The sequence below is a fragment of the Canis lupus genome, chromosome 20 (assembly GCF_011100685.1).
Source record: "Canis lupus familiaris isolate Mischka breed German Shepherd chromosome 20, alternate assembly UU_Cfam_GSD_1.0, whole genome shotgun sequence".
Taxonomy (NCBI): Eukaryota; Metazoa; Chordata; class Mammalia; order Carnivora; family Canidae; genus Canis; species Canis lupus.
This window is the reverse complement of record NC_049241.1, coordinates 54027935-54041567: the sequence shown is the minus strand read 5'-3', so window position 1 is coordinate 54041567 and position 13633 is coordinate 54027935. Positions and strand designations below refer to the sequence as shown.

Below are 13633 nucleotides of genomic sequence, written 5' to 3'. Positions count from 1 at the left end.
ATTTTTTTTAATTTTTATTTATTTATGATAGTCACACACAGACAGAAAGAGAGGCAGAGACATAGGCAGAGGGAGAAGCAGGCTCCATGCACCGGGAGCCCGAGGTGGGACTCGATCCCGGGTCTCCAGGATCGCGCCCTGGGCCAAAGGCAGGCGCCAAACCACTGTGCCACCCAGGGATCCCCCCATTGTGAAAATTATAAAGCGAAACTTCATTTAAATGAAGTTGCGATGTGTGGCAGGAGGAACTCTCATGCCCTACCACTCATCATTGACTGCAAACCCAATAGGAAGAGCCACATCTTGCATGTGGATACTATTTAACCATATCAGCAGGAGGAAGAAAGTTTTCCTCCTCCCCGGGCAGCAGTATAGCCAATGGCAGACAGTCACAACTCACCTAATGAGAAGCCACTTTACTTCAATCTCCCAGGTTACTCCAATGGACTTCATCTATGATGCCTTCCCAATTTTCTGCTTTCCTCTAGAAAAGAGCAGTCCTCTCCTTTGTTTGGCAGACTTGGCATAGGTTTTGCTCGCTATGGATTGCAGTTTGGTACTATTCCTGAATAAATCTATTTTTGCTGATAAAATAACTGGCAGTTTAAAAAAACATTTTATTTATCTTTTCGAGAGAGAGAGCGTGCACCAGAGACAGTGAGACAGCAGAAGGAGGAGCAGAGGGAGAGGGATGAGCAGACTCTGGCTGAGCATGGGGTCTCATGTGGGGTTTGATCTCTGGACCTTGCGATCCGGACCTGAGTCAAAACCAAGTGCCCATAACTGGCAGTTTCACTTCTAGGGTTGACAATATAAAGTATTTGAAATTCTGCACAAGGGCTTTGTCTCTTCTTCTCCACTTACAAATATATTCAACCACCTATTTATATCAATATGGACTCATGGATATTTATTTTATATTTTGAATTATAATCCAAAAGTATTCTGTTTATAACAGAACCTTTAACGCTCTCCACACAGAGGAAATGCCAAGGGTTTTCTGCCACTAGGCTCCAGTGCCAGAAAAGAGGACAAAAACCAAATAGATATTTATTATAAATCACTATATTACAGAGATACACAAAGAAAAACATTTTTATAAGAGAAAATAAAAAAGAGAAAAACACATTCTCCCAATAAATCTGGGCCAGGAAGTGCAATAGTTAGGGGTGGACCCACTGAACCCCAAAAAAGGTCTCATCGGCATTTGGGGATGGCAGCAGAGGCAGGGTGAGGTTGGTGCAGAGAGTGTCTCCTCGACCCAATGGTGTCAGGCGCTGGGAGGTGACCACACAACCTCCGTGAAAGTTGAGGCGCAGCAGGCTGATGCTGCGAGCTGCTGGGGAGCAGATGCCCACCGTCAGGGTGGCCCTGTGGGGCGTGGTGGCCCATAGGGAGGAGGAACAGTTGGCCAGTGTCACTTGGATGTGCAGCCTATAGATGCCACTGCGCTGGACATGCAGCTGCCCGTTGTCCAGCTCCGGTCCATGCACGAAGGAGCGGCCCAGTGCTGGGCCTCCTTGCCAGCGCAGCCTGCAGTCCTGCCGCTGTCCTGGGGGCAGAGCGTCAGGGAGGTGGGAGGATGGAGGTTTAGGGAAACAGCGCTACAGCCCCAATGTCCACAATTCCTCTGTCGAACCCTAACCCCCAAGATAATGGTATTGGATAATGCCTTTGGGAGGGGATGAGATCATGGGTGTGGAGACCACTCTCCCCGTTCCTGCCACGTAAGGGCACGGAGAAAAGATGGTCAGCTAGAAACCAAGAAGCAGGTTCTCACCAGCCACGGAGAATCTGCTGATGCCTTGATATTGGACTTCAGTTTCCAGAACCATGAGAAAGAAATGTCTGCTGTTATAAACCACCTAATTTACGGCATGGTGTCTCAGCAGCCAGAATAGAAAGTGCCAGAGAAGAAAAAGAGGAACAGGGTTTCCCTCCACTACAAAATGGAATGAACACAGCATCCAAACCTCTGGGGATGAGCGGGAAAGGCCCCACGGTGGGGAGGGCTAGAGGGAGGGGGAGGGCCTCCCCACGGGCCACCCAGTGGCTGGCTCCCTCACCACCTTCACCTCTTTCTCTAAGGCCACCTTCTCAGGGACGCTGCCGCTCCCGAGGACTCCACTGTCCCCGGCAAAGCCAGCCCTGGTGCGCCCCAATCCCCTCCCCTGCTTAATCTTTCGGTAGGACACGTCCGAGGCGGCGGGGTGTACCCCCCCCTCCCCTCGGCGTGTAGGTAGTTTGCATGTTCTTGTATTTACTGGCTGAGCCTCTGGGTAGAAGGGAGCCCCGCTCCCTTGTCTGCGGTGGCACCTGAACAGCGCCGGGCTAAGGCCTGCGGGGCGAAGGGAGGAACCTGGCGACTGTGCTGAGTGCGCTTTCTTTCCCCAAAAGGCGGACGGTAAAGGGCGAGGGATGCCGAAGGAGCAAGGTCGTAGAGAGCCAGAAACACACTACGCCCCCCTCACCTTCCTCTCCCTCCCGGGCTCACTCTCTCTCCCTTTCTCTGGCTCTTTCTCTTTCTGTCTCTTTATCGCGATTTCTCATTCTCTGTCCCTCTCTCTTTCTGCCTCCCACGCGCGCGCGAGGTTACCTGTGTGATTCAGCTGGAGCTCAGCCATGTCCCACTGGAAGAAAAGAAGGGGAAACCGGTGGGCACAAGAGCATGAAGGTTTTAAGTCCCCCCTCCCGGTGGGCACATGAGCATGAGGGTTTTAAGTCCCCCCCCCCTCCCGGTGGGCACATAAGCATGAAGGTTTTAAGTCCCCCCCTCCCGGTGGGCACATAAACATGAGGTTTTAAGTCCCCCCCTCCCGGTGGACACATAAGCATGAAGGTTTTAAGTCACCCCCCTCCTGATGGGCACATAAGCATGAAGGTTTTAAGTCCTCCCCGTTCCCGGTGGGCACGTGAGCATGAGGATTTTAAGTCCCCCCCCTCCCGGTGGGCACATAGCATGAAGGTTTTAAGTCCCCCCCTTGCCCCCCTCCCCCCGCCTCGGCGCCCCAATGAAGACCTCTCTCTTCTGCTCATCCTTCTACCCGCTTCTCGACCCGTCCGCCTGAGTCGACTTTTTAAAGATCTCTTAAAGAGGAAGTAGTTTTGAATGAACTGCTTACACCTGCTCTCTCCGCCGCGCAGCCCCCTGCGCTGCGCACCCCCCTGCGCTGCGCACCCCTGGTCCCCCGCGAGGTGGGGCCCCCGTGATGGGTGTCCAGGGCTTCCAGGAGAGCGGGCCGGGCCGCCCTGGTCTCGCAGGCGCCGGACCCACGCCCTCCCGGCTTTGTGAAGCCCCCAGCAGCCTCTGAGTCAGCCCGCCGGGGGAACACCAAAGACGAGTCATTTTCTATGCCCACATCGGATGCCCCTTGCTCAGCGGCAACCTCCCCACCCCGGGATCCCCACCCGGGATTCACCTCCGGAACACAAGCGACATCCCCTACCCTCCAGGGCAGCCGGGCCCTATCCGCTTGCTCGGGTCTCTAACTCTCGCCCTACTCTTTCCCAACCAGGTCTCCCCGGGCGACTTTTCTCCATCTGGCTCCGAGAGCCCCGGCCGCTCGGTCCCTGGGCTTGGATCCCACCGCGATTCCGGTCGCTCGCCCCGGCTCCCTCCGCGCCCCTCCCCCCACCCACGCAAGACCGGGTAGCGCCCGGAGGTCCCCAGGCTCCACGGGGCAGGTGGCAGGTTTGCATCTCTTTTCCGCCTTGCTTTTCAACTCACCCCAGGTGACTCGAGCTGCCGCTGCTGCGCGAGGCGCTGGGTGCAGAGGAAGCAGTAGATAACCGCGCCCGCCAGAAAGAGCGGCAGAGCCACCCGCAGGACGGACGCCCAGGGCAAGCGGGGCACCGGGCAGCCGGAGCCCTCCTCTGCCATCGTGGTCTTCAGTCGGCGCTGCATCAGCCGGATGAAACGTCAGCCCTCCCTCAGCTCTGAGGCTTCTGCTTGCCCAAACCTGCCTGGGACCCGCCCCGCCCCACTCTGGGGATGTCCGGCAAAGGGGAGGGATTTGAGTGGTTCACTCACTCAGCAGGGAAATCCCCCCACCCCAGCTCCTGCACACCCCCAGCTCCCAGAGCGGTGGGCCAGCTGCACGGGGCCCCTTGAGCTTCCTAGTTGGCTCCTTCCCCTCACCTTCCTGGTATTCACTCACTCACTCACTCACTCATTCACTCATTCACTCATTCAACAAATCTTCATCGAGCATCCCCTACGGACCAGATGCTGCGCTGGGCAAGCAGCCAGGGATGGCAGGGAGGCTCTCCAAACACCCACGTGCTTCTCTTCACTTTCCCGGGTCTCCCCAGCCTGCTGCGGGGCCACGTGACTGACCTGCCCAATAGGAGGAGAGTAGAAGCCTGTAAAGGTCACTTTGGTGGCCGGCTCTTATAAACACTTCACATCACCCTTCAGGGTTCTCTTCTTTTCGGAGACCACCTGTCCCTAATGGCTGCAGTGGGTTGAATAGTATCCGGTCCCAAATTCCTGTGGTGCCTAGAACCGCAGTTGGTATGTGACCTCACTTGGGAACACCATTAGATGGGTGTCGTTAGATGAGATCATCCTGGAATAGGGTGGGTCCTAAATTCAAAGAATGGCATTTTGTCAGGAGAGGAAAGGCCACACAGAGGCACGGAGGGAAGATGTGAGGATGGAGGTGGACATCAGAGGGATTCATCTACAAGCCGAGAGAGAGAGAGAGAGAGAGAGAGAGAGAGAGAGAGAGAGAGAGAGGCAGAGACATAGGCAGAGACATTGCCAAGAATTGCTCAGGACACCAGAAACCGGGAAGACGCTAGGAAGGATTCTTTCTTAAAGCCTCCAGAGGGAGCGAGGCTCTGCGGACACCTTGATTTCAGACATCTGGCCTCTGGACCTGTGACAGAATGAATTTCTGTCGTTGTAAGCCACCCCATTTGTGGTACTGTGCTGTGGCAGCCGCAAAAATCCTACAACAAGACGTTAGAGAGATGGCCTGGGCTTGCAGGATCATGCCCATCGCGGTCCGTATCAGTGAATCTAACCCTGCACTTTCACTGCATGAAAGCTGCTGTCGCCGCAACAAGTGCCCAGAGCTGTGTTCTAAGAAGCTTTGCCGATAGACACCGGAACTTAAAAATTTCCTTCCAAAGTGAGGAGTGGGTAGAGACCTGGTCTGGAGGGCGGACACGGGATAGATTTCAGAGATTTCAGAGCCGGAGCCAACCACCTTGGCTGGTGGGGTGGCAAGAGAAGGAAGGAGGGAAGGAAGGAAGGAAGGAAGGAAGGAAGGAAGGAAGGAAGGAAGGAAGGAAAAGAAAGAAAGAAAAAGAAAAGAAAAGAGAAAAAAAAGAAAAGAAAAGAAAAGAAAGGAGTCAAACGCACCCATAATCCTTGGGATGCAGGTGATTGGCATTTGTACGCTGAGACCCCCAACTGCTAAAGGAATTACCTTTCCTAAAGCCCTAGGATTAAGTTTGGGGTTTTAGCGGGCAGGACCCCCAAGGGCTTTCCCCTTCCAGCTCTCCTGAGCGTGGTGGCATGATCCTAGAAAATTTTCCCAACCTTCTTTCTTACTATATAACACCCCCCCCGCCCCCGCCCCTGGGTTCTAAAGTCTAGCTCCAGCCGCTAACCCCATCTCCAGAGCCTCTAGTCCTCATCATGTCCTGTTCCCCACAACGGACTTTTGACGATTTCCTGCAGTCCACCTGGTGTCCCTCCCGACCTCCATCTCAACGCGGTAAGACTAATTGCTACAGAGGATAGTCAAGTACGTGGAATCTGCAGTCCCTCAGCGCACCTGTATTCCAGTCTCTGGAATGTCACATTTTAGCTTTGACGTTTTGAGAAACTCATATCCTCATCAACTTTTAGGGTCAATGTTCCTGGAATCCCTAACGTGGGCCGTGAAGGGGTTCAGAGGAAAAGGTATGTGTCAGGCCATAGCCTGGCGCCAAGCACACAGCAAGTGCTCAATAAAGGCCCGCTCTTGATTTTGTTATTTTCACCCACAAAATACTCATTAGAAGAACGTACAAGGGGGATCCCTGGGTGGCGCAGCGGTTTGGCGCCTGCCTTTGGCCCAGGACGCGTTCTGGAGACCCAGGATCGAATCCCACATCGGGCTCCCGGTGCATGGAGCCTGCTTCTCCCTCTGCCTATGTCTCTGCCTCTCTCTCTCTCTCTGTGTGTGACTATCATAAATAAATAAAAATTAATAAAAAAAGAACGTACAAGGGTACAAACAATTCACAAAGAAAGGAATTCAAGTGGTTTATAAACGCAGAAAAAGGGTATCAACCTCTCTGGGCAGTCAATTGGTAATTACATCAATCACCAGTTGACAGAAAAGCTAAGAGATGGCCAAACCCGAAGTCAATTCCAGCTGGAGGGATCCCTGGGTGGCGCAGCGGTTTGGCGCCTGCCTTTGGCCCAGGGCACGGTCCTGGAGACCCGGGATCGAATCCCATATCGGGCTCCTGGTGCATGGAGCCTGCTTCTCCCTCTGCCTGTGTCTCTGCCCCCCTCTCTCTCTCTCTCTCTGTGTGTGACTATCATAAATAAATAAAAATTTAAAAAAAAAGAAAAAAAATTCCAGCTGGAGCAAAGGTTTAAGTGTAAAAAGGAAAAAAGAAACCAGGAAAACACCGAAAGCATGGTGATTTCATAAAAATTCATCCTGGTGCAGTGATGTGTTAAGTATGTTAAAACAAAAAAAGCAAACAAACTAAGAAGGCATAAAAGAGAATGCTGAAATGATTCGCAGATAAATGAATAATTGCTCCAGTAAAAATAGCAAGTTTAAGGGCACATACACACGCAAGATGGGAAGCGGGAGTGAAAAAGGAAAAGTGGATCACACACTGACGATTTTCTTTAAGGTATAAAATATACCTGTGAAGTCTTTAAGAAATGACTGACACTCTCTAGAAACGTGAAACAGAAAAAGTCCGTTTATAAAAAGAAACGCATACGCACAAGAAATAGCATCAAGCGATACACTCTCTTTTCATAATAAGAGAATTTGGAAGTTCAAAGCCGGTGGAATACACATTTTCATTTTCACCTGCGGTTTGGTGAAAGATCAAAGCGCTGGATGATTTGCTGTGTTTTCTCGGCATCTGGCTGGGAGGCATCCTCCGGCCCAGATGATGGGATTTGAAATGGATCCGCAATTTTGCAAAGGATGAGGTAGAGCAGAACCAGTCAAGGGACCAGAATACAGCTTCCCTGTGTCCCAGCAGCTGTCCTTGAAGGATTTTATGTGATAAGCACACCCTCACACATCACAAACACGGATGCTCACACCTAAATTCGACGTGGTGTGATTTGTAGTAACAAAAGGGAAAACAAAACCAACGCAAACACCCATTTGTTATTGGGGGCTTATACCTGTGATAAATAAAGAATCACATTTTTGAGACTTTGCATGGTCGGTGAAGCGTGTCATGCTACGACTTCCATCTTTCAGGGCAGCAGGGCTAGAAAGATGAGCCGAAACCACCTCGCAGAGAGGTGGGTGGAGGGGGTGTGCCGGAGTTTGATTGCACATGTGCACCCCATGTCTGGGTTTTCCCTGCTGCTCTGAAATTACTGGCCTGGGACATTAGGGGGGCTCCATCAATCGATTGTTCTCCCAATTGTGCAGTTGTGCTGGGGCGGTGTGGGATGTTTGAGGAAGTTCTGAAACCAGAGCTTCCCCTACCTTCAAGCAAGAGGCTGGCTCCCTCCCCTTACCAGCTAACTTTCCACCTCCCTTACTACTCCTCTTCTGACCCGTAGGGAAGGAAGAGGATAGAGCCTCTCCACCCCCTCCCCTGCCCTGGGGCAATCTGGTTGCAAGGAAGTAAGATCCCTTTTCTCCTGAGCTTGTGTTTCCGAGAATTGCAGATATTTGCAAGCATTCCTTACGTAGGCTTCCCAGATTGACTTCTTTTATTCAGTAATATTCATTTACATTTCCTCTGTGTCTTTTCGCGGTGGAGTCCTCACTTCTTTTTAGCACTGAATAATATGCCGATGTCTGCATGCCCCACAGTTTATTTGTCAATTCACCTACTGCACACTTGCTTCCAAGTTTTGGCAATTATGCATAAAACTGTGCGGGCATACGTTTTCCAACTCCTTTGGGTAAATACCAAGGACTGTGATTACAGATTCCTATGGTGAGGGTATGTTTAGTTTTATGAGAAACTGCCAAGCCATCCTCCAAAATTAAGCCAAGCTTCTATACGTGGTGGCTGGATCCTAAGAAGGCAAAACTAGAAGCTGATGGTCACAGGATCTCAGCTTGGGAGTGGCAACTGTGTCACTTCCACTGTATTCTTTTGGTGAAAGCAAATCCAAAGATCAACCCAGATTCAAGGAAATGGGAAGTAGACTGAATCCATGACTTGATGGGAGAAGGAACACATGCACATAGAGATGGGGAATGCTTGGGGATCATTTCTGCAGACAGTCTACTAAAAGGACAAAGCTCAAGCCTGAAAAAGGAACTAATGTGGTTTTTAAACATTTCTAATTTTTCCCAGATTTATTGAGGTATGATCAACAAATAAAAATTATATGCAGCTTAGGTTGTATTATGTGTGTTTTTTTAAAAGATTTTATTTATTTATTCATGAGGGACACACAGAGAGAGGCAGAGACACAGGCAGAGGGAGAAGCAAGCTCCCTGCAGGGATCCCCATGTGGGACTGGATCCCTGGACCCCAGGATCATGCCCTGAGCTGAAGGCAGAAGCTCAACCACTGAGTCACCCAGGTGCCCAATGCAGTGTTTTTTTTTTAAAAAAGGTATACAACAGGATGATTTAATATGTTTACACTGTGAAATGATCACCACTATCAAGTTAATGAAGAGGTCCATCCCCTCACAGTTGCCATCTTGCTGTTTTTTTGTGGTGAAAACACTTAAGATCTATTCCCTTAGCAAATTTTTTTAATCTTTCTTTTTTAAACATTTTATTTACTTATTCATAGAGACACAGAGAGAGAGAGAGGCAGAGACACAGGCAGAGGGAGAAGCAGGCTCCATGCAGGGAGCCTGATGTGGGACTTGATCCTGGGTCCCCGGGATCACGCCCTGGGCTGGAGGCCACGCTAAACCCACTGAGCCACCAGGGCTGCTCCCTTAGCAAATTTTTAAAAAAAATATTTTATTTATTTATTTGAGAGATAATGAGAGAGACAGAGAGAGAGAGCACAGAAGGAGAGAGAGAAGCAGACTCCCCACTGAGCAGAGAGCCGGACGTGGGGGCTCGATTCCAGGACCCCAATATCCGGATCTGAGCTGAAGGCAGATGGTTCATCCAACTGAGCCACCCAGGTGTCACCCCTTTAGCAAATTTTAAGTCTATAACACAGTGCTACTCATTATTTCATCATTCTGTCACACTAGATTCCCCAGAACTTATTTATTATTCAAAGTTGTACCGGTTGACCAACTTCGCCCCTCTTACCCCGCAGCGCCTGGCAGCCACCGGTCCACTCTTTAGTTCTATGAATGAGACTTTTTAGATTCCACGTATAAGTGAGACCATACAGTGATTGTCTTTCTGCATCTGGCTTATTTCACTTGGCATAACGTCCTCCAGGTTGGTCCGCCTTGCCATGAGAATTGAATGTGGTTTTAACTAATAACTTGACCAAGACTCCCATTCAGTATTCTGGGTCTGTGAAAACCTAGACCACCTACTCCCAGGTTTCTTGAAAAATCTGCACAGGTGACTACACAGGGAGAAGATGTGATCAGCAGGAGACCTGTGGCCTGAGAAGGTCACCTCTTGTGTTGAAGATCATTTTCAGTGGCAAGGAAATGGGAAGTTGACCAACAGTGATTACTTTTGTTGAGAAAAGTACTTTCCTCAGAGAATAAGATGTTTGGAAATGAATATTTGCTGACATGGTTTAGCTGATCAGTGGAGCCATCAGTACCAGACCCAGGCTCTGCCTTTTTATTTTTGCCACTATCAACATAAAGGTTTATTTTTAACAGAAGTATAATTTCTATCTAATAAAATTCACCCATTTAAGTGGATAGAGTGATGATTTTTACCAAATGCACAAGGTCATATAATAATACCACAGTTGAGATCTAGAATATTTCTGTTGCCCTGGAAAGTTACCCTGTGACCTTTTTTTTTCAACTGGCTTTCCATAACTCTTTAGCCTCAATCGTTTTTTTTAAATGCTAACATTTAAAAAAATATTTTATTTATTTATTCATGAGAGAAAGAGTGATAGAGAGAGAGGCAGAGACACATGCAGAGGGAGAAGCAGGCTCTACGCAGGGAGCCCAATGTGGGACTCGATCCCGGGACCCCAGGATCACGCCCTGGGCGGAAGGCAGGCGCCAAACTGATGAGCCACCTGGGGATCCCCACCCCATGACCCTTTTATAGTTGCTCTTCCCAATCCATCCGTAGGCAACCATCGATCTACTTTCTGTCACTCTGGTTTTGCTTTTTCTACAATTTCATGTAAATGGAATCCCACAGTATCTTTTGTGCTTGACATAATGTTATGTGTATCAATATTGCTGAGTAATATTCCATTTTGTTGTGCATTCATCAACTGATGGGCATTTGTGTTGTTTTCAGTTTGGGGCTATTGCGGATAACGATGCTATGAGCATTCTGTGTGGGTCTTTATGTGGGCATGTTTTCACTTCTCTTGGATAAATTCATAGGAGTGGGACTGCAGGTCATAAGCCAAGAGTATGTTCAACTTTGTAGGGAATTTCTGGTTGTTTTCCCAAGTGGCCATCCCATGTTGAGTTCTAGTTGCTCCATATCCTTAACAATACTTGGTTTGGTTAGTCATGTTAGTTTTAGACATTCTTGTGGTAATTTGCTGTCATTATAAAAAAGATTTTATTTATTTATTTGAGAGAGAGCACAAGCAGGGGGAGGGACAGAGGGAGAAGATGTGGGGCTCCATCCCAGGAGCCTGGGATCATGATCTGAGCTGAAGGCAAATACTTTACCGCCTCACCAACTGAGCCATGCTGGTGCCCCAATTTGTTGTCATTTAAATTTGCACTTTGTGCTTGCTTTACCAGCACATATACTAAAATTAGAATGATACTAAGAAGATTAGCATGACCCTCTGTGCAGGGATGACACCCAAATTTGTGAAGCGTTACCATATTTATAAATAAATAAACAAATAAATATTGAGCATCTTTTCATATGTTCATTTGTCTGCTGTATAGCTTCTCTAGGACATAGCTATCCAGCTTTTTGACAATTTTCTTTTTTCTTTTCTTTTTTTTTGCTGAGGTTTTTGTCTTTTAATCATTGAGTTGTAAGAATTATTTTTTTAAATAAGTAAATTTTATTTATTTATTCACGAGAGACACAGCAAGAGAGGCAGAGACACAGGCAGAGGGAGAAGCAGGCTCCCTGCGGGGAGCCAGATGCAAGACTCAATCCCAGGACTCCAGGACCATTACCTGAGCCCTGAGCTGAAGGTAGACACTCGACCACTGAGCCACCCAGGTGTCTTTGATATATTCTGGGTACAAATTCCTTTTTAGATGCATGGCATAAAATATGTAAATATTTATTCCTGTTTTGTGAATTTTATTAAACTTTCTTAATCGGATATTTAGAAGAGCAAATATTTGCAATTACTCAATTTTTAATTTATTTTAAAAATATTTTATTTATTTGACAGAGAAAGAGAGAGCACAGCAGAGGAGCAGTAGGCAGAGGGAGAGGGAGAAGCAGCCTCCCTGCTCAGCATGCGGGTAGATCCTAGGATTCTGGGATAATGAACTGAGCTGAAAGCAGATGCTTAACCCACTGAGCCACCCAGGCACCCCCTTACTTAATTTTGAGAGAGAGAGCGCATGTTGTTAGCGGGAGTGAGGAGAAGGGCACAGGGAGAGTGAGAGAGAGAATCAAGAATTGTAACTAGACTCTATGCCCAATGTGGAGCCCAACCCAGGGCTTGATCCCAGGACCCCAGGATCATAACCTGAGCCAAAGGCAGACATCTAGCCGACTGAGCCAGCTAGGTATCCCAGATGTTTTTAATTTTTGTATGGTCCACTGGATTCTTCTTTCATGGTTGAATGCTTTTAATATCAGTAAGTGTTCTCTATTTAATCCCTCTTTTGTTTGCCTCTTCTCAGGACTGAGAATAGAGAGCAAGGAGTCCCTCTGAGTCAGGGCATGCCTGATAGATCTTGTCTTAGAGAACATTCATTCAATCAATAACTATTTAATAAGCATTTACCCTGTGCCAGGCATAGTTACAGGCACTGGGGATGCAATGGTAAAGAAAACAAAGTTTCTGCTCTTTGAAGTTTATGTTCCAGGTGGTGATAGACAAAGAACACATGGTGCTGTGACTGCCTCTCCCAGATCCTCTTTGCTGGGCCATGGCACCCAACCTCCAGCTGCTGTGGGTGTTGGCTACTAATGACTCATTCTTGTACTTTATTTTTTCAAGAGAGTGTCCTTGCCTGACAGATGTTTCTTTGCTTGAAGATGGTATGAAAGTTATTTTCCCCTCCCTAAGGGTAGCCCTTGGCCAATGAGTGAATGGTTTACATAAATAACAGATCACACTTCTGTGTCTCTGGGTAAGAAAGTCTTTGTGATGCAGGTCATGCTCCAGAGCTCCCTATGAGATCAGGCTGAGGCAGATTCTCTTCCTTTGCAATCACATCTACAAGGCTAGCTTCTTCTGCCCCTATTCTGCTTCCTTCATTCTTCTACAGGTTTATTCTGAGAGACCTTCTTCAGTAAGCCATATGCACATATGGTTTTAGGAGACCCAATCTAAACATTGGGTGCCAAAAGTGGTCCTGGGAAAGGACTCTAAAAGAGATTTTGGAAGAGGGTACCTCACTGATCAGATGTCAGTGAGAACCCCATCCTTGGTGATATGGGGATTTTTGAACATCCTTTCCCCAAGCCTAGTGCAGTGTGTTAATACTTTCACTAGTGATCAACTGAAATGGGATACAGGAGGAGGGGTATGCACTAGCTTGTGCCGTACCTCTGGTGTTGGAGTTAGAGGAAAAAATAACTAAAAAGACCGTGAAAAAAAAAATACTGTGGAATTGAGTGGCTATTGCTGAGCAACACTGATGCTTTGAAGAGAGAGAACAGGCTCAGATATATTAATGATCTGGCAGCCTGGGTGGCTCAGCGGTTTAGCACCTGCCTTCAGCCCAGGGCATGATCCTGGATTCCCGGGATTGAGTCCCACATCGGGCTTCCTGCATGGAGCCTGCTTCTCCCTCTGCCCGTGTCTCTGCCCCTCCCTGTGTCTCATGAATAAATAAATAAAATCTTTTTAAAAAAGATATATTAATGATCAATTCAGGGTGTAGTGCAAGAGTCTGGGGGCTCTTTGGCAGCATCTGGAAGGGTCCTCACCTATAGTGAAGGTCATGCAGAGCTGAGCATCAGACTCACAACATAATAGTAAGGGTTACAGAATTTTACCTAAGGTTGTTTTGGCTATTGAAGCAAGTTTCCAATATCAAAGTCAGGGTCCTGATGAGGGATGAGTAGTAAGCCAAGTCCCTGGATAGGTACAGTTGAAAACTTTGAGTCTCCACATCCCTTGAGCCTCTGGACCCACAAGAATGGTCCCATCTCTGTTGTTGGAAGATTATTCAAAGGCTTTA

At 48.2% G+C, this 13633-nt stretch overlaps 1 protein-coding gene and 1 non-coding gene across 2 annotated transcripts; one reads left to right on the top strand and one right to left on the bottom strand.

The window, feature by feature from the left end:
- Positions 1–1047: 1047 nt before the first annotated feature.
- On the bottom strand, positions 1048–4026 carry CD70 (CD70 molecule). Its single transcript, XM_038565333.1, has 3 exons — positions 3728–4026; positions 2597–2630; positions 1048–1552 (listed from the first exon to the last, which is right to left on the bottom strand). The coding sequence occupies exons 1-3, from the start codon at positions 3902–3904 to the stop codon at positions 1164–1166; spliced, it is 600 nt and encodes a 199-aa protein (XP_038421261.1). The 5' UTR covers positions 3905–4026; the 3' UTR covers positions 1048–1163.
- Positions 4027–11031: 7005 nt separating this feature from the next.
- Positions 11032–11139, top strand: LOC119864829. The gene has a single exon (XR_005375313.1). It is a non-coding gene; the product is annotated as a U6 spliceosomal RNA (small nuclear RNA).
- The last annotated feature ends 2494 nt before the right edge of the window (positions 11140–13633 follow it).

Bases quoted from the DNA above. Each gene is read 5' to 3' on its own strand.
- CD70 (XM_038565333.1), bottom strand. From the start codon at position 3,904: ATGCAGCGCCGACTGAAGACCACGATGGCAGAGGAGGGCTCCGGCTGC. The intron at 2,631-3,727 runs GTGAGTTGAAAA...CTTTTCTTCCAG, and splicing joins GGCAGCTCGAGTCACCTGGG to TGGGACATGGCTGAGCTCCA. The intron at 1,553-2,596 runs GTAACCTCGCGC...CTCTGCCCCCAG, and splicing joins GCTCCAGCTGAATCACACAG to GACAGCGGCAGGACTGCAGG.